Here is a 23845-nt window from a genome sequence, read left to right as displayed (position 1 = left end):
GACGAGGCGGTTTTCGGTTCTGTCCGCCTCCGGGGGGGGTTAATGGCCGGAGACCCGTCTTTCCGGGGCACGCCTGCACTCACCCACGGTTTGGAGCCACGGCAGGGAGGCCTGTTCCCTGCCGAAGACTCCCTCGCGGACATTCCGGAGGAACCTTTTCACGGCGTTGGCCACGTCATCGACCTGGTGGTCCCCCTCCGTCAGCTGAACGCGCCGGGCGTCCAGGCACAGAGAAGACAGCAGGGCCGTCACCTTCGACTGCACGCCCGCCTTCCGGTAGATCCCTTCTGATTTCAAGCCTGCGAGAAAGAAAAAATATATAACATAGACGCGCGATAACAAAGATGGCCGCTCGACGAACGTTTGACCTGACGCACAAAACTCGAGGGTTTTTTATCAAACCGCCTAGTGACTCTAGCCACCCACCGTACTGTGTGATGAAGCCGAGGCAACGGTCCACGATGACGGGGACATCCGTGCCGGTCAGTTGCTGCTGGTCCAGGGGTCCGTCACCCCCCCCGGCCCCCTGCTGGAGGCTGCTCACCCAGCCGGGGAAGTCAGCCCTCCGGTCCCCCTCGAGACGCAAAGTCCTGCCTCTATCCACCAGCACCACAGGCCCGGGCTCTGGCTGAACGCCTGACACCACAATCACACCCACACCATCACTTACACTGCTGGGGTTTTTTGGGGTTTTCTCTCTCTCTCCCCTTGTCACATGACCACTAAGACTCCCCGCCCTCCTGTGACTCACAGAGTTCCTGTAGTTTGCGCAGGTCGATGCTCTCTGGCCTGTCGGAGGCGTGGAACAGGACGAGGAGCGTTGAGCCCCCCGCCGCCACCCAGCAGGCTCGAGGGCTGTGTGGGTTGGGCCCCTCGGTGTAGCGGAGCCTTCCCACCCTCTCGAAGGACCAGCTCGCCATGCGCTCCGCCTCTGGGGGCACTATGGCCTGACACACATGACAACACAGCGTCACTATTTAGTTCCTGGTCCTCCACCTGGTTACAGCACTGTCCCGAGCATTTAATAGTGAAGGTTTTGCTGTCGGTGTGAGATCGGAACGAGCTTACCTTGGCGATGGTTTCGATCCACTGCTGCACTGAATCAGGGGTGTCGGCTCCAAACAGGTGTATTCGACCAGAGATTTGGTACAGCTCAAAGGTATGTAAGTAGCTGACAGAGGGTGAGTCGAAGAAGAACGAAAAGAGTTTAGGCTTCCTGGGTCGAAACACAATTTGTGTTCGTCCCGTTGGAAGAGGAGGGCTAGTGCTTTGTCTGTTGCTCCCCGACTCACCCATGTTTCCCTAAAGGGTTGACCACGAGGCACTGGACATCACTCATCTTGATCTCTCCACATGGGTGCGCACGCTTCTCGCCGTCGAAGTATTTCAAGACGCCCTTGTCCAGAATGCACCACCGTTGGCTGAAGTCTGCATAGCCCCGACACAGTGGATAACTTCGCATTGTAATTGATTTGACTTCAGATGTTTCACGTCAGATGTCTTTTTCCGCTGGGTCGGTAATGACTTCAGCCGACAGTTAATTGTGTCAACAAACATAAACGTCGTACCTCCTTTTCCTTTGCGCTCCGTCACTGCCCGCGTCGTGGAGCCAATCTTGAACAAAATCCCAGCGTGGGGGATCGAGACAGCAGCCTGCGGAATGACCCGCTCTACGTCCTGTACCCCTGGAAACTCTGCATGAACGGACACAGTTACAAAACGTTCAGCTTTTTTTTCCAGAACAAAATGGGTTTCACGGAACCATTTGAGGGACGTCGTGTTGCAGTGAAGGTTGTCGTTGGTTGGGGGTGAATGGTGAACATCTTGTTACCTGTATTGAGGTTATGAAAGAGGAACTCTTCTTGCAGTTTCCGTCCATAGTTCTGGGCTATGCACAGAGGGTTGGGCACATCTGGGTCTCCGGTGGGGCAGTTCACGTCAGCCCCGCAGAAGACCAATGACATGGTCTCTAGCAAGTCACCTGTTTGAACACTCTTGCACAGAGCCTGACAGAGCAAAGGGCAGAGAAGGGGCATGAGAAAAAGGAATGATACTTGGGTAACGTTTGTAAAAATAGACATAATGGGGCAGACAGAGAAACAGCAACTCACTTTGTTGAGGTCTTCCTGACGGCCAAACAACCTGTGGTACTGTCTGTATTTTCTTTGGCAGTACTTGGTCTTGATAAAGGTTTGGCGTTCCTCACTGTTACTCGAAGGACGGATAGTTTCGCTTGGCGGAACGTTTGAGGCCCAGAACAGGTTGGAGCGATCGTTGCCTAGCTGCAAGAACACCTGTTGAATGAAAAGATGGGATGGACATTGTCATTTTGACAGAAGGGAAATAGCTCACGTTTGTGAAAGCAGAAGTTGTCACAGTTGCAATATTATGTTCGTTCACAAAGGAAGTTACTTGTTCCCTTGTAGTAACAATGCGACAGGTCACTGCTACTGTACACCTGCAGGTGTCATGTGACTCCTCTTGACTAGAAAGGTATGTGAGGTGTGTATCTACCTGAATAAGGCTGTCAGTCCACACCTTCTCATCCATCCTCAGACTGCGGACTTTAGATACACTCGGCCCAAGACTCTGATGCACTCCTAAATGTATCCGGATGAAGATCGATTAGATACCGGAAACGCTCATCTATCGGCGGTAGATTAGTGATGCCTGATCTATGTCAAAGATGGCATGACAGCGATCAGCTTGAACTGGGGATGTGTGCCGCGCGCCCAAACCACTGTTCCCTTCATTCCTGCTCTATTCACGGTGGTTCAGTACCTGCGCAGCGCTTGCAGATGACCACGCAGAGATTGACAGACGCCCAGTCTGGGTCCTCGTCCCCACAGTCGGCGCAGCGCCGGTTGGACTCCTCGACCCAGACGCTCCACACCACCGTGTCACTGGACAGAGAGCGGCCGATGCAGGCCTGCATGGCCTCCACCCACTCATCTCTCTGCTGCGTTGTCTCTGCCACAAAACTACAAAACGGGGTGCGGGTGATTAGCGTCCGTGCGGATTCCCCCCGACGTTGTGGGCTACAGTGCGTGGTGGGGACCGGACTGGGGGTCATGAGGAAGGCCCGGGGTCGTTGCGTCTCACCTGAACGGCATGTAGCATGTCTCACCTGAACAGCGTGTAGCATGTGTCTCACCTGAACAGCATGTAGCATGTGTCTCACCTGAACAGCTTGTAGCATGTGCCTCACCTGAACAGCATGTAGCATGTGCCTCACCTGAACAGCATGTAGCATGTGTCTCACCTGAACAGCATGTAGCATGTGTCTCACCTGAACAGCATGTAGCATGTGCCTCACCTGAACAGCATGTAGCATGCGCCTCACCTGAACAGCATGTAGCATGTGTCTCACCTGAACAGCTTGTAGCATGTGCCTCACCTGAACAGCTTGTAGCATGTGCCTCACCTGAACAGCTTCTAGCATGTGTCTCACCTGAACAGCTTCTAGCATGTGTCTCACCTGAACAGCTTCTAGCATGTGTCTCACCTGAACAGCTTCTAGCATGTGTCTCACCTGAACAGCTTCTAGCATGTGTCTCACCTGAACAGCTTCTAGCATGTGTCTCACCTGAACAGCTTGTAGCAGGTGTTGATGCTGAAGGCGCGGGTGTCCGAGCTCTTCACGCTGCCCATGTTCATGTCGATGCACGTGATGCCAATCCCTTGGCTGCGTTCCTGATGAGAAGATGTCGGGTTAGAGATTGAGGAGTTCCAGAACGGCCTCTGTACCTAACCCATGAATGACACTGAGATACCGAATAAAATACATCAAGGGAACATGCAGCCACGTTAATGCTACGTCGAGTTATGTTGCAAATGAGGTATATCAGTCCATTGAAATCCAAGCATTAGGTCCTAATCAGTGGATTTCATAAGAGGTGGGGTGGATATTTTAGTACCGCTCCTGAAACATGACATTTATGTTTGTGTTTAGTGAACCGTCCCAATGGAATACACAAACAAGCACCTCTGAGTTCATGTAGAGGAACACCCTGTCTGCACTGACGACAATAAAAAGTTTGGAGCGGTATCCATTCATTTCCAGGTATCCTTGTTTCTCCCCGTAACTGTCCCCTCCCGCATCACTCGCAGAACGCTGCTGGATGGTCTCTTTAAGGACTGCCACCCACTCGCCCCTGACGGCTAAAAAAAAACAAACATTAAATAATGATTACACACCTATGACAATAACAGTAGCAGTATGTTCCATTAATAGATTTCCGAGTAGAGGCCCTACCACTGTTCTCGGCACGGAACAAGAAAGTCCTGTTCTTGGTCACCACCTCAAACTTCTGTTCTCCGACGCTTAGCACCTCGGCGATGGTTGAGATAGCGATGAATCGCTTCGAGAACACCTCCTGAGGAAAGAAGGCAGGGTTAACTGTGACAGATGCCGATTCATTTCGCGGTCGTCAGTGTAAACTTGTATCGTGAGAGATCGTCCGCATGACTGAACCTTTTCGTTTTGATAGTATCTCAGGAACTCGGCATCCAGCGTCACCCAGCGCTTTTGAAAGATCAGAGTCCTGCAGATAAGGCAAGGCTTCACTTTAATAAGACACAAGCCCACAGGATGTCTTTCTTTGAGCTCTGGTTTTCTCGTTTCCTCACTTACCCCTTAGGCGGGGTCTTGTCCAGCCAACCCGTCTTAATCACAGGGGAGTGGGAAGAATACGGCTTTCCAGGGTCCTCAAGGCTGTGTGGACGGGTACAGGAAATGTAGATACTGCCCTCGTCAAAAGATGACCTACTCCTGAGGGTGGACAGAATCAAACATACTGCTACTATATAGCGGTAGTCCAGACATACAGAATGTACAACAGAGCCTTTACATTACATTTAGTCATTTAGCAGACGCTCTTATCCAGAGCGACTTACAGTAAGTACAGGGACATTCCCCCCGAAGCAAGTAGGGTGAAGTGCCTTGCCCAAGGACACAACGTAATTTTGCATGGCTGGGAATCGAACTGGCAACCTTCAGATTACTAGCCCGACTCCCTCACCGCTCAGCCACCTGACACCCAGAGCAGGGGTGTTGTTAGACATAAAACTCTACTGGGGCACAGGCCCCTTTCCATATCCCTTTTTCGTTCAAGCTTGCTGCGCACAATGCACCACTAGGCTATAGAAACTCCCCTTGCTTAACCCACTATACAACAGTTCAGGGGCGCAAGTTTGATATCAGCTTTGGCAGAGACACTCATACTGGGGCGCCTGCCCCAGTGAAAAGGGTCTAACGACGCCCCTGCAACAGAGTCTGATATAAGCTTATGTATTGAAAGTGAAAGACATGAGAGAACAATTTATCAACATACAAAAGCGGACACGAATAAACGACATGTTCAGACGCACCTGTTTCTGTTTGTGTATAGATCGCTGTCGGCGTCTTCAGAGTTGTTCATATTTACAGGCTCCTCAATACTCTTAAAACACCTCTGAAGTGCACGCAACTGGTCGTCCTATTAGAAAGATAGCAAAGAAGACACGAAAAGACTAAATATACAACTACAAATCAAATATTAACCCTCACTGTTAAGCGCATGTGCAAACAGTGACATTCTTCAGCCTCATGTTACCTTGCGCTCCATCGTCTTTGTCTGTAGTCTTGTAATGTTAAGAGATTGGCAAGAGTTGGCAAGTTACCTCTGTGCAAACCAGCAACAGGAAAAACAACATCCAAATAATCCCATGCTGGGAAATGAGCCTCACTTTCTGGTGGTGATAACAAATATGTGACCGTACAGGTATTACTCCTTCACAAAACAACATTAGATAAACTATTTAGGATTAAATACCTCAGAAGAAAAAACTAAAACAGCCATGTGCTATGCCAACTGTTGATCGCACATATAAATCTAAAGGAACAATATCAATGTCAAGATTAGTCCATTTGTTTAGAGACAGGAAGACTGAATACCTGTCACGATGACAATAATTTCTGTGACAATATACCGTATATCTAAAGTCAACTTATGAACAGGAAGTGACCCACGGGGACAGGTCTAAGAGGCTTTTTAATGTTCCTTATGAAACTGTAGATCATCAAAAAGCCTCTGTCAAGCCATCTTTCGGTTCCAACCACATCTGTATGGTGTTTTAACAGTGCCTCAGTTTACACTCGCCCAACATCACTTGCTGATCGCTGTATCTCTAAGGATTCACTGTGCAAACTGCTAGTAATAACCTGTCAACACTATATAGTTCTGAAAGCAATAGTTCAGTTGACTGATAAAGCGAGCACAACGTCACACAAAGCAGTATGTACAAGGAGTGTATTGTGTATTAATGTATAATGCCAAACTCACCAACTTCTGTAGACCAACTTTGATGCTGGCATGAAAGCTGAAAAGGTGGTTTATCTGTATGAAATGAGGAAATGGACAGATAAAGGAGAAAGGGAAGGCGGAGATTGAAAGGGGGAGAGAGAGGGGGGGGAGAGAGAGAGAGAGAGAGAGAGAGAGAGAGAGAGAGAGAGACATAGGGGTCGAGAAAGACAGCCTACTAGTTAGTGATTCAGTGACAATAAAAGTGATCATAGAAACAACAACATTGGTCTTACTTCTAGGGTAGGCTACTGTTGGCAAGCAATGCTGCAAAATACAATACCCAGTCGTTCTTACACAAATAACCAGTTAACGCTTGAAATAACATTTGATTGACATTGTGATATTACAGTCTTTGTCAGCACTCACCTGGGCCTGGTGCCAGATATTCTGACAAAACCCAGATACATTTCAACTCTTAAAAAAAAAAATATATAATATATATATTACAAAAAAAGATATCTCACAGCAATCATGAAATAGCAAACTACCACCCCCTCCCTCCCCCTCCCCTCCTTTTAGACAGGAAACAAGGCCAAAACATTGTGTTCTCATTTGTTCATTTTGTGGTTGCTGGTCCACCCATATATATCTATGGTCCACCCCACCCTTCAGGAGCTGGCAATGCTAACTTCCGGGTTAGCAAACATACACGGGATATCCTACGATACTATTGGCCAATATGTTGCGCATGTGTAAAACCAAGCTATTTGATTTGTTTGGATACCTGTGACGCGAATAACAGTTATAGATTCAAACACGCCAGACATCTCCTAATGTTTCCTCAAGCGAGACAAGAGCATGTGAACATCTATCTAAATTAGCCAACTAATAAATGGTTTTTGAATGATCACGAAAACCGAAACGGAAAAAAGAGAATGGATGCCTCAAAGCACACGGACGAGGTTCGAGTCACGGAAATATGTGAGAAATTAGACAAGTAAGTCGCAAATAACTTCTGCTACAGTAGCTATGTAAGCTAAATTCTTTGCTAGCTGTACTGGGATGAAGGGAATCTCTCTGGCTTGACATAATCATAAAGGTACAAATTAATGACGGAGTGAAAAAGGAGTTAGATAATTCAGTTATTTACACAGACCTTCACTGCTAAGTTATTCGCTAGCTAGCAAATTAGATTTGCGATAGCCTATTAACAAAGCCAGCTACATAACCAGCCATGACCTGTTAGTATCACAGACAGTAATCGATCATAAACATTTTAGTTAGTACGTACAGTATTAGCTAAGCTACGTCGTGTCGTCTGGTTTGAGTGGGGAACCCGTTAACTTAGTAGCTGCTTGTTATGATTACTCATAGTTTGGACCACAACGTTTTTGTACGCGTTAAATATTGGAAATTAGGCAAACAAAGACGGGTACATTCACATAAAATAATGCAGGTCATTATCAAAACTAGTAGTGCCGTGAGAATGTACACCTTTTATTGCACATTCAAGGCACAAACTTGGTGAGTATTTGTAATGCATGTTTTCTACTGTTCCCATCAGGTCATCGCTGATGACCACGGACAAGATGGACACTTATCAAGGGTAAGCTAAATCTAGCACTCCAACACGCATGCACATACACATCACATGAATCATTATCATCAGTTAAAAGCGAATCTATAGCATCGGCTTCTGAATGACATGTTTTCTTATCTTTACTTACAACATATTCTAAAGCATGGATTGCATGTTCGGAGAATGAATGAACTAGGCCACTAACATGTTTGTGTCGTCTTCAAGGTATGTCAAGGAGGGAAAAGATGCTGCCAGAAAAGGAAACATGTCAAAGTCATTGGAACTGTTTCAGTTGGCTTACAATATCCACCCAAGTGACAAGCTTAAAGGCAGGATAAAGAAACTCAAAGAAGCAATTAAAGAGATGGAACAGCAAGACTCTGAGGATGAGTTTGAGGACTTTGTCAATGTGAATAACAGTGGTCTAATGCTTTTCAAAGATCTTTACGACAAACTGTATGATTACCAGAAAGAGGGTGTCGCTTTTTTATATGGTCTTTATGGCAGGAGAGGGGGGATTCTTGCTGATGACATGGGCTTGGGAAAGACCATTCAGGTGATTTCATTCCTCTCTGGCATGTATGATTCTGAGTTGGTGAAACATTCTCTCCTGGTCATGCCAACATCGCTAATCAAAAACTGGGTCAAAGAGTTTGCCAAGTGGACCCCTGGGATGCGAGTCAAAGAGTTTCATGGTTCAAGCAAAGCAGAGCGAAACCGGAACCTGGAGAAGATTCAAAGGAGAGGGGGTGTCATTATTACGACGTACCAAATGCTGATAAACAACTGGGAGCTTCTTGCATCGTACAACGGCGGCGAATTCAAATGGGATTACGTCATCCTGGACGAGGCCCACAAAATCAAGACCTCGTCAACCAAGACCGCAAAAAGTGCCAGTTCCATACCTGCTCAGAATCGTTTACTTCTGACTGGTACTCCGGTCCAGAATAATCTAAAAGAGTTGTGGGCTCTGTTTGATTTTGCTTGTCACGGGGCTCTCCTTGGTACTGCCAAGACCTTTAAAACGGAATATGAAAATCCCATCACCCGGGCGAGGGAGAAGGATGCCACGCCAGGGGAGAAGGCCCTGGGACTCAAGATGTCGGAGAACCTGATGACCATCATCGACCCGTACTTCTTGAGGAGAACCAAAGCCGAGGTGCAGAGAAAAAAGCAGGAATCTGAAACAGCCAATCGCGACGACTTGGAGGCCGACGGCGCCGAAGAAATTCCAAGGCTTGGCGGTGCTATAATGCCAACCCTGACCAGAAAGAATGACTTCATCATCTGGACATACCTAAGCGCAATTCAAGAGGACATCTACAATAAGTTTCTATCCTTGGACCAAATCAAGGAGCTGCTCATGACCACCAGGTCACCACTCGCTGAACTGAACATCCTGAAGAAACTATGCGACCACCCAAGACTCCTCTCCGCCAGGGCTGTTGCTCAGCTAGGCCTGGAAGAGGGAACATCTGCAAACATCAACGATGAAAATGCGTCCGCTGCTAACATGATCGACAACATATCGGACAAAACACTGATCTCGGAATCGGGCAAGCTGATGTTCCTTGTCGACCTGCTGCTCCGGCTCAAGGAAGAAGGCCACCGCACGCTCGTTTTCTCCCAGTCGAGGAAGATGCTGGACATCATCGAGCGAGTCCTGGTCAACAAGGGTTTCAAGGTCATGAGAGTCGACGGCACCGTGATACACCTCGCAGAGAGGGAGCGCCGCATCTCTCTCTTCCAGACCGACAAGCGGTACTCTGTCTTTCTCCTGACTACACAAGTGGGAGGGGTTGGAATCACGCTGACAGCTGCTGATAGGGTGGTTATTTTCGATCCCAGTTGGAACCCAGCCACCGACGCACAGGCAGTTGACAGGGCCTATCGAATTGGACAGACGGAAAATGTCGTCATATACAGGCTGATCACCTGTGGTACGGTGGAGGAGAAGATATACAGGCGGCAGGTGTTCAAAGATTCTCTGATCAGACAGACCACAGGGGACAAAAAGAATCCATTCAGGTACTTCAGCAGACAAGACCTGAAGGAGCTTTTCACACTGCAAGACACCCGAACCTCCTCCACACAGCTGCAGCTTCAGTCACTGCACTCCACCCAAAGGTGCAGTGACCCTCAGCTCGACGAACACATCGCCTACCTTTACACCATGGCGATGTTTGGCATCTCCGATCATGACCTCATGTTCTCGAATGAAACGCACAACCAAGAAGATCATCCCGAGGATCAGGAATCCCACCAGTACATAGAGAACCGGGTCCAGAAAGCTCAGGAGCTGATGAAAGCCGAGTCCGACTTGCACAAGCAGCTTAAAGAAAGCATCGAAACCAACACCGAGCCAGCTTGGCTGCGAAAACCACCGCAGAACACAATGGGATCAACTGAGAGGAAACCCAAGGGTCCAAGCCCCAGCCCCCCCTCTCCTAAAAACAGCTTTGCGCTTGTTGATCTCACCCAAACTGGGTCGAGGGTTGAGAGCAACATACTTAATCTGAGTGACAAGTTTGTTGACCTAACTGTGGATGAAAACATAGAAGATCCGTGTGAGGAAAAGAATGCAGAAAAGAATAACGTCGACTCTTCCATGGATCTGTCTCTTGAGGAGGTACTGTCTGATAAGGAGGCGCTTGACGCTTCTGTTCAAGAGGTGATCGATGAGTCTTTCCCGGTGAAGGAGGGTGACATGACTGCCAACAGTGCGGAACTCAGCGGTCAAGACTCTGCCACCTCACCTGCGGAACACAATGGTCTAGCATACACCCCCTCACCTGATAAACAAGACAAACGCCAAGATGTGTACTTCTCTGCTGAACTTAACAGCCCGTCACTAAATCATCCGCATGAATCCTCGGGAGACGCGAGAGACTTGCCTGTCAAACCCCTGAAGAATCATAGACTGTCTATACTACAGACATCTAATATGAGCCAAGGGAGTCATAAAGAAACACCATCAAAGGCAGAGGAAGACTTGGAGTTTCTTCCAAGTAGTTTCAATTTAAAATGGGAGGACAGTGCCAGTGATGCTTCAGGAGAGGAACCCGAGGAGAACCAGGAGGGGAATTCAGGGTTTGCACTGCAGATGGATGGCAGCTACAGTGAAGGTGAAAGCCCAGCTGTGAAATCCACGAAAGAGAATAATGCCTTTGGTCTCGGCGGAACCCATGTCTCAGATGCAGACCAGTCCGTAAACGACTCCTTCATCGCCAACAAAAAAAAGAAAAGGGCGGCGCTCATTTACGATAGCGAGGAAGATGAGGAGGGGTGTCATTCAAACACGAGTGAATTAGACGAACCCTTTAATGGTTTGGGATCTTCCACACCCAAATCGGTCCGAACTCTGTCCACCTCCTTCGGGGTCAGGAAGAGCTTCGGAGGTAACACATCTGTGGCCTCGCGACGCTCCTTTGTGGAATCTGTAATTGAGGATGTAGAGGACCTACAAGAAGACATGGATGATGATGATGATGATGATGATGCTGTTTCAAATGAACACTCTGATGGCGAAAGCAATGGAGGAGAGATGAATGGGTCTCATGCCGAGTCTCTGATGGAGGAAGAGGAGCCCATTGGAGAAACGCTGAACACTGAGAACGATGAAAGCGAGGGAGGAAGAAATGAGTCGATGAACGTCGGAGATTCCGAAACTGGAGAAGATGAAGAAAGTGCGCTGGAGGAATCGACCAGTGATCCCGAGCTTGCGTCTAGTGAGACAATGGATCACTACACTGTTAAAACGGACGTCTCAAAGTCTAAAACATTGGAAAAGAACGATTCATCTGTGACTGAGGGGAAAACTTATGAATCACTTGTAAAAATTGGGAAACAGTGTTACACGGAAGGTAAACTTGATGATGCCTTGAGCTGCTTTTTGAGGGCATTAGACATTCAAAATGGTGACCCAGAAATCCAGCTGTTGACAATTCAACTGTACCGAGAATTAAATACGAAATGAAAGCAGTTAACTAAACCTTTTTTTTTATTTTTATAAATGCCTACAGTAGATAGAAGCATATTCCTATTATATGTGCACTAGGTGTAATATACGTGTCAGGATGTGTTAAAGAAGCAGTGATTATCATGTTCTCACATTTTCATTGTTTACACCAAGTCAAGTTGTATTGAGATGACTTTTGTTAATATTTGTAAACAAATATACCAGTTGACAATTTGAGAAAATACTGTATTAAAGCCATAATTGTCAGTAAAATAAAAAGTAGTTTTGGTTTAAAAGTGTTTTATTTGTGTACTTTCAATATTATCACGTTATGATGGAAAGCTTTTTAGACCACCGTAGCAGTGTAACGTTACTGCACATGTGTAAACGCCACTGTCTTCCTCTTGGTGGCGCACTAATCAAGCAATAGAAACTGCTCCAGTTTGACCTCAAGTAATGCCTAAATCTGATCACTTCACGCTAGTTTTAACTATCTTGTTTACGAGTTGTCGCCTTAATTCCTTATAATCCGTTTTCAGAAAATATGGGCTCTGGTATATTTTTTAAGCTTTAGGCCCAGTCTGGCCTTCAGTAGTCTTACAATCAGACAAAGATAAATAAACGTAATGAATCACATGTTTTGTATCATAGATATATATACTACTGAATGCCAGAATGGGCCTAAAGCTTATATCTGTTTTGTATAGCCTTTATTAGGCCTACTAGCAGTGTCACAGAGGGCTTCACATATCGCCCATAGAAATACACCTCAACCAACCGCAACCCTCATGGAAGACAAGGAAAAACTCGCAGAAAACGGAGGAAAGAAATTTAAGAACCTTTCATACATTGGAATGTACGCACGCTTGCGTCTGTAGTGGTCATGTCTTGTTTATATTAACATTTCAGCGTGGTGACTTACTAGACAACTACTGATGCAATTTTCCGACCCAGATGGATGTGACGCAGACCCAAGCACATTGGCTGAGAGATATGGACTCATATGACGCAAAGTTTCCGGATTGTCTCTTTTCAGATTTAGGTTACTGTCGGTCATTCATACTTGTGGGTAGGTCCCCGACGTCTCGACTGTTGTGTTGAGGTAAGAATGAAAAGCTAACTTGTTATACTAGCTAGCACCCTTAACCGACACTGGGAGATTAATAAAACAGTTATATATTTTGGGGGAATTGTTAGCTATTTTATTTAGCTGCGTAGAATAATATTCGTGGCATATTGCTAGCTAGGTGTCTAAAATTCAGGAAGGGAAGCCCGCGCTGTCTTTGTAGACAGCCAGACAGCGCACGCATCATCGTTCGTTAGAATGATACCTCGTTTAGGAATTTGTTCTTTTGGAGCAGTGGTGCATGTTACGTTGTAGAGTCTACTAGATAATTAATGGGTGTCGTTTGTGAAAACCCTGATGAATCATGTCAAAGATAACGGATTACATTTATTTATGTCTTCGAGCGAGTCCTATACTGGAAAGCAGTCCAAAACAACAACAACAATGAATGAATGAAATGAGAACAGCAAAGCATGTAGACAGCTAACGATATCTAGCGTTTCTTTATAGATAGCTCTAGCACTGCAGGCGTTTGTTGTATATGGTCTGGACCAAGTCTGTTTACTATGTGACTTTATAGCTAGCGTGGCCATTACGACTACCCATTAAATGCAAGCCCTAGTCCTAAAAAAAACATGTACGTGTTCTATAAAACAGTCTACCAGAATTGCAAGTAAAATTGCAACGTTTTGTATTGCAACCTAATTGGTATACAACCTACACAACATGTAAAAAAAACAATCCAAAGGATTGCACTGGTAGGCCAGACGCGTACGAAAGCATGATTATGTGGGTCAACTGCTTTCATTCTTTTGTGTACATTATTGCATGAGGATACAGCTGTGTTTGTCTTGAAGCGGGAACGTTTTGGGTTTGAAAGTGGGCGCTATGAATAAGGGTTAGTCACTCACAGCACAGGTACTCCGAGTACGTTTGGAAGAAACATCTTCATCACTTCCTGTCAAATACTCCCTAACCGGTTAAAAGTATGGGCGGTTACAAGGTCATGTCTCAATTCTATAAGAGGACCGTCCAGGAACAAGAACAGCACAGACAAAAAGATAGTTGCGTTGACCAAGAAAGTTCTTAAAAATAAGTTAGTATCCCCTCAACGAAAAATAACTTTACAGCGCAGTTTGTCTACTTGAGGTAAGCATGAACTTATTGCTCTTAGTAGTGCTTTGCGGAACCGTTGTCTACTTAACTTGGCACATTATTTGCATATAGTCAATATAGTCTTTTCATTGGCTCATTGTCTTTCCTCAGTCAGATGGAATAAATTGAAATGTGTATCTTTTAAAGATTTACGATTTGACGTTGGATTAAATCAGATACGTGGCATCAGAATTTGGGAATGGGATAGCCTACATAATTCAATAGTTTGCCAGTTTGATAGGCATATACGTCTCACATTTTAGTGTATGAGCGTTGATTTTTCTAGCGAAAGTATACTTCTCAATGGTCGAAACGTTGACATTTTTTGTCAACCTCAAATTAGTCATCAGTGGATAAAGAGATTAAGACTGGCCAAAAGACAATGTAAAATGTTCATAATTACCAGTGTCTCAATAAATTACGTCAGTTGCAAATGTTATGCGCATTCTAGCGTATTCCTTTGGACTTGTGATTTACGTCTTTCCTTGGTATCAATAGTAGCAAATGGGATTAGACAGATCAGTTGCACATGAGCGCTGTAAACCACTCACGATGAGCATTTTGTGTTCTTAAGCACTTCTACAGGTTGGCTGCTTGATTGGAATCAGGTTGAGGTTCATCCGTGCCTAGAAGGCATCCTTTTTGGGACAGTTTCATGTTTTGACGTTTGAGAGATAAAATGGCTATTCTGTCAACAGAGATTTCCTTTATGGCTAATATTTTTAAAACGATCTTCGACTCCCAAAACAATGTGTTGTTCGGCTTAGTTTCCTCTTAGGACAAGGAGTTCTTAATGATGTCATAAATCCTGATTCCCTTGAAGGATTTCAAGTAATCTGCGTGTGAAATTACTTTACCTAAAAAGTAAAGATGACATAAAACAATTTAGGCTGTGGCACCTATAATTTATAATTATTTTAGCCTATTATTAATATTAGTAGTATTACTGTCATTAGTCTTTAATAGTGTAATGAAGGTAGGATAATACCAACCATTTTGCACAAAGTGGCACATCTTTCAACTATCTAATAGTTTAGGGAATTATCTGCAATGACTTAAACTCAGTTGTTTTTGGTGTCCTTGCCTCTCTTTCAAGCGCTAAACTGCTGCCTCCGACCTATCTGTTTTGTCTATTTACATATAGCAATTTTCTCCAGGGGACATTTTCATTAACATTTTACAGTCATTATTATTCCTCCGTCAAATGATCATATGATCTGAATTGTTAGACAAAAGATCTGTTGATCAACCGCAGAAGGCTGCGGAATCAATTCTCTTCTGCTTCCTGTCCCACACAAGCCTCACACACATTCAGCTGTAAGCATTCATTGTACCCTGCCGTTGTGACATTGGTTTTGAATCAAACATTTCTATAAACTCTTGATTTGCATGACTCGTTCCTAGAGATTATGGATTGGACATCCAATCCGCAAGCCTACCAATACTTCATGCAACAATTGCTGTTTTCTGGGAAATAAGTCAGAAGTGTAGAAATTCTCAGCTGCTTGTGAACAATCAAAGGGATTGTTTGTGTGAGGACTGTACCAGCGCCAGGCCTGCCCGTCACTTTCACATGCAACGCAGACATGGGGTCTCCTGGGAAACGAACAGCAGTAACTTTGGGCTATTTCACAACATTTGCTCCATCTTTTATCTTGGGGATACGTAGCATACTATCTATCGAGCTTTCAAATAACTAACATGGATTTCCTTCTGTCTTTCTCTCCGTGTTTCCAACCCTCCCCTCTCCTTCCGCGCAACCATTGCTCCACAAGTCACCTTGCTACCTACCTGTAAAGCTTGCAACAAGGACCCGCACCTTCAGGGCTTTTTTCTGTCAAACCGTCTGGGTACTACTTTACGCTCTTCTACCTTTCCACGCCCCTGTGCTGAAGTATTTGGCTGAACCGCACTCTTTCCGCAAGAGCACTCTCTTTTTTTTCCTCTGCGCCAATCACTCCTCCTCCCCCCCTCCTCGACCATGGGAGGCAAGATAGACATGCATTACATCGTGTTCTCGCCTGTGTACCTGTTGATGTGGCTGTACACGCTGATCACCTTTGTCCCATGGTATTTACTCACTGACCCGGGGAAGAAGAAAACCATGGCCAAAAGAGTCAAAGCCAAGTCGACCACTGGCAAACCCGAGGGGCCCTATCGCTCCGTGGACCACTTTGACTCCCTGGCCCGGGAGGACTTTGACGGCAAAGACACCCTGGACAAGCTGTTCAAACACGCCGTGCAGCGATTCTGCAAAGCCGACTGCCTCGGCACCAGGGAGGTGTTGAGCGAGGAGAACGAGACGCAACCCAACGGGAAGGTCTTCAAAAAGGTAACGGCGCTCTTGCCCCACACTTTCCCCCACACGGCTTTCCCCCCTCTCCCCAACTCACAACCAGGGCTTGTGAGTCGCCCCCAAGTCCTAGCTTACATTTAGTCATTTAGCAGACACTCTTATCCAGAGCGACTTACAGTAAGTACAAGGACATTCCCCCGAGGCAAGTAGGGTGAAGTGCCTTGCCCAAGGACACAACGTCATTAGACACGGGCGGGAATCGAACCGGCGACCTTCTGATTACTAGCCCGATTCTCTAACCGCTCAGCCACCTGACTCCCTAGCTACGCTCATAGCGTGTCCTGTCGGCCCTGGATGCGGTAGGCCAGCCAGACTTACCTTTTTGTTGTCTTGCAGCTGATCCTGGGGGAGTACAGGTGGCTGTCCTACGACGAGGTGGACCAGATCATCGACCGCCTGGGGAGCGGGCTGGCAGCGCTGGGCCAGCAGCCCAGGGACACCATCGCCATCTTCTGCGAGACGCGGGCCGAGTGGATGATCACGGCGCAGGCCTGCCTCCGACGCAACTTTCCTTGTGAGCGTCGGGCCGCGCCGTTACGACACCCGCGTTATGACGCGCGTCTGTCGGTTTGTTTGTTTGTTTGTCGTTGACCGGAGACGCTAATGAGAAACTCTGCTTGCGTTCGCAGTGGTGACGCTCTATGCTACGCTGGGGGAGGAAGCGGTGGTCTATGGTTTGAAGGATTGCGGGGCCACTCACCTCATCACTAGCGCTGAACTTCTGGAGACCAAACTCAAAGTACAGTCGATCTCTTCATTTGTGGATGAGAACAAATGCATGTCCCAAAAAACAAAAAAAAACTGGTTGTTTTGTGACCAAAACCAAAGAAATACCGTTTAAACATTGTAACGATAGGTCTGTCCTGTACAGCGCATTCTGTTAGAGGTTACAAACTTGCAACATTTACTTGGACAAGACCATCACGTTGCAACAAAATCCCAAGAAATACTGTTTAAACATTGTAACGATAGGTCTGTCCTGTACAGCGCATTCTGTTAGAGGTTACAAACTTGCAACATTTACTTGGACAAGACCATCACGTTGCAACAAAACCCCAAGAAATACTGTTTAAACATTGTAACGATAGGTCTGTCCTGTACAGCGGATTCTGTTAGAGGTTACAAACTTGCAACATTTACTTGGACAAGACCATCACGTTGCAACAAAACCCCAAGAAATACTGTTGAAACATTGTAACGATCTGTCTGTCCTGTACAGCATGCGCTGGGAGAGATTCCAAACTTGAAACACATCATTTACGTGGACAACAAGACCATCAGCAAGACTGGTTACCCAGACAACGTCCAGATCCACAGCATGCAGGCTGTACAAGAGCTGGGAGCCAAACCGGAGAACTGTGAGTGGGGGGGGGGAATCAAACACCAAAAAGACACATGTAAAGTTAACACTTGAGCGCATAGATGCTGCTGCATGCTTATGTCCCTAAGAGCATTACACAGATAAGACACCGGATTATAGGAGCACAGTCAGACATGAGCTGTTGACACTCTTATGGCGTTATCCCAATTAGTGACAGGTGTGTGTGTTCCTCTCTCTCCAACCAGTGAGCATAGAGGTCCAGTCGCCCCAGCCCACGGATCTGGCCGTTGTCATGTACACCAGCGGCTCCACCGGCCGCCCCAAAGGCGTCATGATCATCCACAGTAACCTGATAGCCGGCATGACAGGCCAGTGTGAGAGGATTCCTGGCCTGGGGTGAGGGGCTTTACTTCAGCCAGGTGTTATACCGGGGGGCTGGGGGAGTTCACAGGCCCACATGGTGCTACACGCTGCAGCGTCGTAACCCAGACGGGAGATGACAAATCCGATTGGTTCTGAGCGTAAACCCATACCCCCGTGACTCAGTGGTCCATGCGCACCGTCCTCCGTCGATCACGGGATCAAGCGTCCTCGCCGCTCGCTGTCATGCACTCGTCACATTGGCAGCGGTAGAGATGTCAGCATCTTGACATTTTGGTCTTTCGCTAACGTTCCCGCGTTCTTCCGCAGGCCCACGGACACCTACATCGGCTACTTGCCCCTGGCCCACGTGCTGGAGATGACCGCAGAGATCTCCTGTGTGACGTACGGATGCAGGATCGGATACTCGTCACCACAGACTCTCTCTGACCAGGTACTTAAGTCTTTTTTTTTTTTTTTAACACAAGGACATTGAATGTGACACCAATAGCCGAAGGATCATTCTGAATATTTGTCCTCCTTAGTCAACCAAGATCAAAAAGGGTAGTAAAGGAGACTGCTCTGTGCTGAGGCCCACGCTGATGGCAGCTGTTCCGGTAAGAAAACGTAGAAAAAGCAGGTTTTTGTTTTAAACGTGTGCTTCTGTAAGACTGATATAGAGGCTGTGACGAACCATTTGTCAAGTAAAGGATATCACGTGGCACTAGATGACTTCCTGTGTGTAAATATTAGTACCTGTGCGTCCGTGGAAACGGAAGATCTGATTAGGGGGTTTCTGTTTATCTACCAGGAGATAATGGACCGCATCTATAAAAATGTGATGAACAAGGTGCAGGAGATGAACTACATGCAGAGGACTCTCTTCAGGCTGGGCTACAACTACAAACTGGAGCAGATTAAAATGGGCTACGACGCCCCCATCTGCAACCTGTGAGTACACCTGGGCGGGCCATGGTCCTTCTAGAACGTTCCCTACTCAACACGTACCTGATACTGGATCCGATCTCGTTATCAAACAGATAAACTCAGAAATACAACCGGTATAATGTGTGTACGTCATGAAATCAGACAGGCTTCTCTGACTGATGGGTTCCAGTTTGTTTTTGTACAATTTGTCCTTTTGACATGGGGTGGGGGGGAAGCGCGTCGTCACACCTTGCTAACGTCTCGTACACTGTGTGTGTGGGGCCCAGGATTCTGTTCAAGAAGGTGAAGGCTCTGCTGGGCGGAAACATCCGGATGATGCTGTCAGGAGGGGCGCCTCTGTCCTCCACCACCCAGCGCTTCATGAACGTGTGCTTCTGCTGCCCGGTGGGGCAGGGCTATGGGCTGACGGAGACCTGCGGAGCCGGCACCATCACAGAGAGTGAGGAGGGAGGGAGGGAGGGGTTTAATAAGAAGGACTGACTGTGTCTGTAATGGGAGAATAATAGGCTTCCAAGTCTCTAATTTAAGACAGATTTAATTACTTGCTGTTGGGGAAAATTGAAGCTGGGAATGTCTGATGACCTGGGCTTTCCCTTAGTTTGTGGTCCCCATGCAAGCAACCTTTAAACGATCTCTTGAGATGCCCGGGGGGGGCTCTATGTGGGGAGCACAGTCTCGTGTAAGTGGGTCTGTTCAAGCAGCAACTTGTGATGAAATGATGAACGAAAATTGGTTGTTGATACCACAGGAATGGTAGGCTGGTGGGAAATGATAGTCGTGGGTTATCAGTCCTGTAATGTTCATGCTCTTGGTTGTGTCAATATATAGCCTACAGTATATGGTGATGCTATACATGACCACAGTATAAACCATTAATACGCAGTCTGGATATTCACAGCTACTCCAGTCAGTCTCTAATAATAACCTTTCAATTCTGACACGCATCGAAAATGATGAAAAATCTGCAGACTTTAACCACTGTACTTTCTGCGTAGCTGCAAGGCCTTCAATCAGCCCCCGAAATCAGCCATGTGACTCAAGGACAAAGACCCAAGTCCCAGTTAGATAAATGGACGCTGAGGGTGTGCCCTATTTACTGTACACAGTCAGACCTGTAGGCTTTGTTTATGACACACAAAAACGGTTTTGTGACATACAAAGCAGCTAACCGGTCAGTGAGACGGGGGTCAGCTCTCCTCAGGTTCCCTGATTTCCATCTTTATCTGTGGACTTTGTGTTCCCTCCTCAGTGGCGGACTACAGCACTGGGCGAGTCGGGGCCCCCCTCGTCTGCTGCGAGTTGAAGCTGAAAGACTGGGTTGAAGGTACGTTTGTTAACCCCTGAAGAAAAAAAACACACTTCTGGGAGAAAGATACAGCTTCACTTCTGGCCCCTTGCATCCCCCGTCACTCCTTGTTGAGGCAGACTAGCGCTGCTCAACAGCTTTGTGCAACGTTGCCCTATTTTGCATGGGACTGAAACACATTTGCCTGGATACGTTTCCGTGCAATCAGAATGCCATGCCTTCCTGCTTCCTCATAATGGGACGATGGGGTTTGTCAAGCGCTGGTCTGGCCCTCCCGCCTTCATAAGGTTCCCTTCATTTGTTCCCCACAAGGCGGGTACACGGCCCAGGACAAGCCCCACCCTCGAGGCGAGATCATGCTCGGTGGGCCCAATATCACCATGGGCTACTACAAGAGCGACCACCTGAACGAGGACTTTGTGGTGGACGAGAGCGGCCAGCGGTGGTTTTGCACCGGAGACGTGGGCGAGATCCACGCGGACGGCTGCCTCCAGATAGTGGGTGAGTTGTCGGGGGGGGGGGGGGACCCCGTCACAGCGCATCATCATCCAGACACGCGCGCTGTGTATGGCAGCCGGAAGACTCAGAGCAGATTTGGATTTTTAATCGCAGATCCTCCGACATCTGCGAGCCCCGTTGTCTGATGACCTCGCTGATGAATGGACCGGTCTGTTCCTTTTCCACAGACCGTAAGAAGGACCTGGTCAAGCTGCAGGCTGGGGAGTACGTCTCACTGGGCAAAGTGGAATCGGCCCTGAAGAACAGCCCCCTCATCGACAACATCTGCGCATACGCTAACAGGTACATTTTACATTTAGTCATTTAGCAGACGCTCTTATCCAGAGCGACTTACAGTAAGTACAGGGACATTCCCCCCGAGGCAAGTAGGGTGAAGTGCCTTGCCCAAGGACACAACGTCATTTTTCACGGCCGGGAATTGAACCGGCAACCTTCTGATTTAATAGCCCGATTCGGGCTATTTACATTTACATTTAAATGAATAAATGTAAATAGCCCGATTCCCTAAGTGCTCAGCCATCTGACTCCCGGTTCAGGTGCAGACTCGGATGTTTCGCGTTTTCCTGTGTCTGCAGTTTGAATGGTTTTAAGTGTTTTTTCAATGTTCTTCTCTATCCAGTGAACAGAGCTATGTGATCAGCTTCGTGGTACCAAATCAGAAGCAGTTGACAGAACGGGCCAGTAAGAATGGTATTACCAGCACCTGGGAAGAGATCTGCAACCACCCAGCTATGGAGAAGGAAGTGTTGGAGGCCATCAAAGAGGCTGCAGCCTCAAGTAAGACCTTCCCTCTCAAAAAAACACATTACACACCAAGATAACAAAACGGTACTCGTAGAATAAAACACATCATTTAGTTTGAACATTACATTTAGTCATTTAGCAGACGCTCTTATCCAGAGCGACTTACAGTAAGTACAGGGACATTCCCCCTGAGGCAAGTTGGGTGAAGTGCCTTGCCCAAGGACACAACGTCATTTGACACGGCTGGGAATCAAACTGGCAACCTTCAGATTACTAGCCCGATTCCCTAACCACTCAGCCACCTGACTCGCTTTACATAGGAAGCCGTGGCCCATGAAGTCATTGTTTGTGAATGGAGAGCTTTACCTTATGTTACACACAGAAATGTATAATGTATGCCACCTGACTCACCTGACATAGACTACTTGCTGATTTGAATATATATCGTTTTGTTTTTTCTCTTAGTCAAACTGCAATGTTTCGAGATTCCGGTGAAAGTGCGTTTAAGTCCAGAGCCCTGGACCCCAGAAACGGGTTTGGTGACGGATGCTTTCAAGCTAAAGAGGAAAGAGCTGAAGAACCACTATCTCACCGACATTGAGAGGATGTACGGAGGGAAGTGAAAGTCACCGTCCAAAGAGAGTGTGTGTGTGTGTGTCGAGATGGTGTGAGAGCGCATTTGTGTATGTTCTCCAAAAGCATTGACAAGTTTAACCCCATACTGTTACATAAATAATGCAAATTATGTCCACTTATGAATATTTGTCCGTAACGTCACGCACATAGAGGTCAGTTGGTTACAAGAACTTCTGTTGTAAACGCACAGCTTTGTGTAAAACTGCCATTTTATTGCAAATTTGTGGATTTGCATCTTGTAATTTGCCTTTTGAAATTTATTATGAAATGTATGTAAATAATGAGATTTTTTTGTGCCTGTTAAAGGTAGCTTGGTGTCATAAAATGTCTTGAAAATGGCCATTGTTGGCTTCATTTGATAAATCTGCACAGCAGCTGTAAAACCTGTCAGGTAAAAGTGTGGTGCAAAGACTGCATTATACTGCCCCCTAGTGAAGAAGCATTCACAGAGAAGCTATCAGAAAATGCCAGGCCCGCCAGTCTTATTTGATATCAGCGGGTCTTGAGTTTACTCATTCTCACATGCTCCGTACACGACAGCTGTCCCTTCGCCCATCACCACCTGTGCTTGTGTTCAATCTGTTCAGTCATGTTTATTTAAAAGGACTCTCCGACATAGTACTTTAAATCCCTTGCGTTTTTGTTTAGTTTTGAAGTTATTCAGGTTTTATGATCTTTGACTTTGTAAATAGTGTGCTGGTGGTTGTTCTTTCTGCAAATATTTCTGTTAGCATTTTGCAAATGTTTAATTTGCATCACTGTGGAATACACCTCTTCTCACTATAAAGCACCACTATTGTTCTATTTGTAGAATATTCATAGGTCAAAAGTTTCAGGACATCTTTGTGGTGTTGTTTGAATACTGTTGTCTGAATATACTAAATTAATAGACTGTACACTATTACTGGATGGGACACTTGTAAAATGAATATTTACTTTTGTCCATAGTAATGCTTGACAAGATGAAATATTTCCAACTATGTATTTATTTTTGATTATTTACAATGTATTTTTTAGAATACAATAATTGAAAATTCCCTTGAGTGACATGGAAAAACTTGAATGTAAAGATTTTCTATGTATGTTCATTAAAGTAAGGTCATGTACACTTTAACTTTTAAGAGATGGTTTTGGTATAAGGTCAAAAGTGGTGCATGTTGAAATGGCACTATCGTATGTGATTTATCATTCTGTAGTTGTGACAAAACAGTAAAAATAGAAAACTGGTCAATGGAAACGTGTGTATTATTGACAGTGTTAGTACTGTACGTTAAAAGTATTGTCACATTTGCACATATCTGTAATGGCCAACATATTTAGGTAAATGTTTTTTGGGGGTCTTGATGTATTAGAATTGTTTTTTATCCTGTGGGGTTGACTACATCCATCAGGAATGCAGCTGCTGTTATATTTATACTAAGATCCATATTCCAGCAGATTCTGCTGATAACTTCTATCAGCTATGTTTACTGTAGAATATTTATTCAAAGCTGTCTGTGTGTAAATTGTGGAACAGTTTATGATAAGGGATCTGGGCAGTGTGTACTTAATGATTATTTCCTTTGATGTACATATTATTTTTATATTGGTATATTAAAGCTTCTGCCCTAAAA

At 46.1% G+C, this 23845-nt stretch overlaps 3 protein-coding genes across 11 annotated transcripts in view; 2 read left to right on the top strand and 1 right to left on the bottom strand.

The window, feature by feature from the left end:
- Nucleotides 1-14512, bottom strand: part of arap1a (ArfGAP with RhoGAP domain, ankyrin repeat and PH domain 1a) — a 19154-nt gene extending 4642 nt beyond the window's left edge. Inside the window, exons 1-18 of one of the 4 annotated variants that reach the window (XM_062453300.1) lie at nt 14446-14512; nt 6324-6377; nt 5371-5477; nt 4634-4771; nt 4475-4544; nt 4256-4376; nt 3986-4161; nt 3587-3693; nt 2782-2981; nt 2515-2600; nt 2112-2294; nt 1832-2006; nt 1569-1694; nt 1293-1428; nt 1069-1171; nt 752-947; nt 427-636; nt 84-299 (exon numbers count right to left, since the gene is read on the bottom strand). In XM_062453300.1, coding sequence (XP_062309284.1) covers nt 84-299; nt 427-636; nt 752-947; nt 1069-1171; nt 1293-1428; nt 1569-1694; nt 1832-2006; nt 2112-2294; nt 2515-2600; nt 2782-2981; nt 3587-3693; nt 3986-4161; nt 4256-4376; nt 4475-4544; nt 4634-4771; nt 5371-5420 — 2293 coding nt within the window. In that variant the 5' untranslated portion in view covers nt 5421-5477; nt 6324-6377; nt 14446-14512. Of the gene's footprint in view, nt 1-83; nt 300-426; nt 637-751; nt 948-1068; nt 1172-1292; nt 1429-1568; nt 1695-1831; nt 2007-2111; nt 2295-2514; nt 2601-2781; nt 2982-3586; nt 3694-3985; nt 4162-4255; nt 4377-4474; nt 4545-4633; nt 4772-5370; nt 5478-5594; nt 5930-6323; nt 6378-14445 lie in introns of those variants that run through there. The other 3 variants (XM_062453299.1, XM_062453301.1, XM_062453302.1) reach the window with 3 other exon arrangements.
- ercc6l (excision repair cross-complementation group 6-like) lies at nt 7097-12111 on the top strand. Its single transcript, XM_062453283.1, has 3 exons — nt 7097-7281; nt 7849-7890; nt 8089-12111. The coding sequence occupies exons 1-3, from the start codon at nt 7220-7222 to the stop codon at nt 11837-11839; spliced, it is 3855 nt and encodes a 1284-aa protein (XP_062309267.1). The 5' UTR covers nt 7097-7219; the 3' UTR covers nt 11840-12111.
- Nucleotides 12834-23845, top strand: acsl4b (acyl-CoA synthetase long chain family member 4b). 6 transcript variants are annotated; one of them, XM_062453363.1, is made up of 15 exons: nt 12834-12923; nt 16138-16374; nt 16735-16912; nt 17028-17137; nt 17618-17756; nt 17965-18115; nt 18410-18533; nt 18625-18696; nt 18891-19030; nt 19294-19466; nt 20277-20351; nt 20646-20834; nt 21020-21134; nt 21472-21629; nt 22062-23845. In XM_062453363.1, the coding sequence occupies exons 2-15, from the start codon at nt 16147-16149 to the stop codon at nt 22217-22219; spliced, it is 2010 nt and encodes a 669-aa protein (XP_062309347.1). In that variant the 5' UTR covers nt 12834-12923; nt 16138-16146; the 3' UTR covers nt 22220-23845. The 6 variants fall into 6 exon arrangements, with proteins under 6 accessions (XP_062309347.1, XP_062309348.1, XP_062309344.1 ...); XM_062453364.1 differs by having other exon boundaries at nt 12886-12923; nt 16141-16374; XM_062453360.1 differs by lacking the exon at nt 12834-12923 and adding an exon at nt 13618-14036 and having other exon boundaries at nt 15818-16374.

Source organism: Osmerus eperlanus, chromosome 27 (assembly GCF_963692335.1).
Source record: "Osmerus eperlanus chromosome 27, fOsmEpe2.1, whole genome shotgun sequence".
Classification (NCBI taxonomy): Eukaryota; Metazoa; Chordata; class Actinopteri; order Osmeriformes; family Osmeridae; genus Osmerus; species Osmerus eperlanus.
The sequence above is the reverse complement of the archived record's forward strand: the minus strand, read 5'-3'. Positions and strand labels throughout refer to the sequence as shown.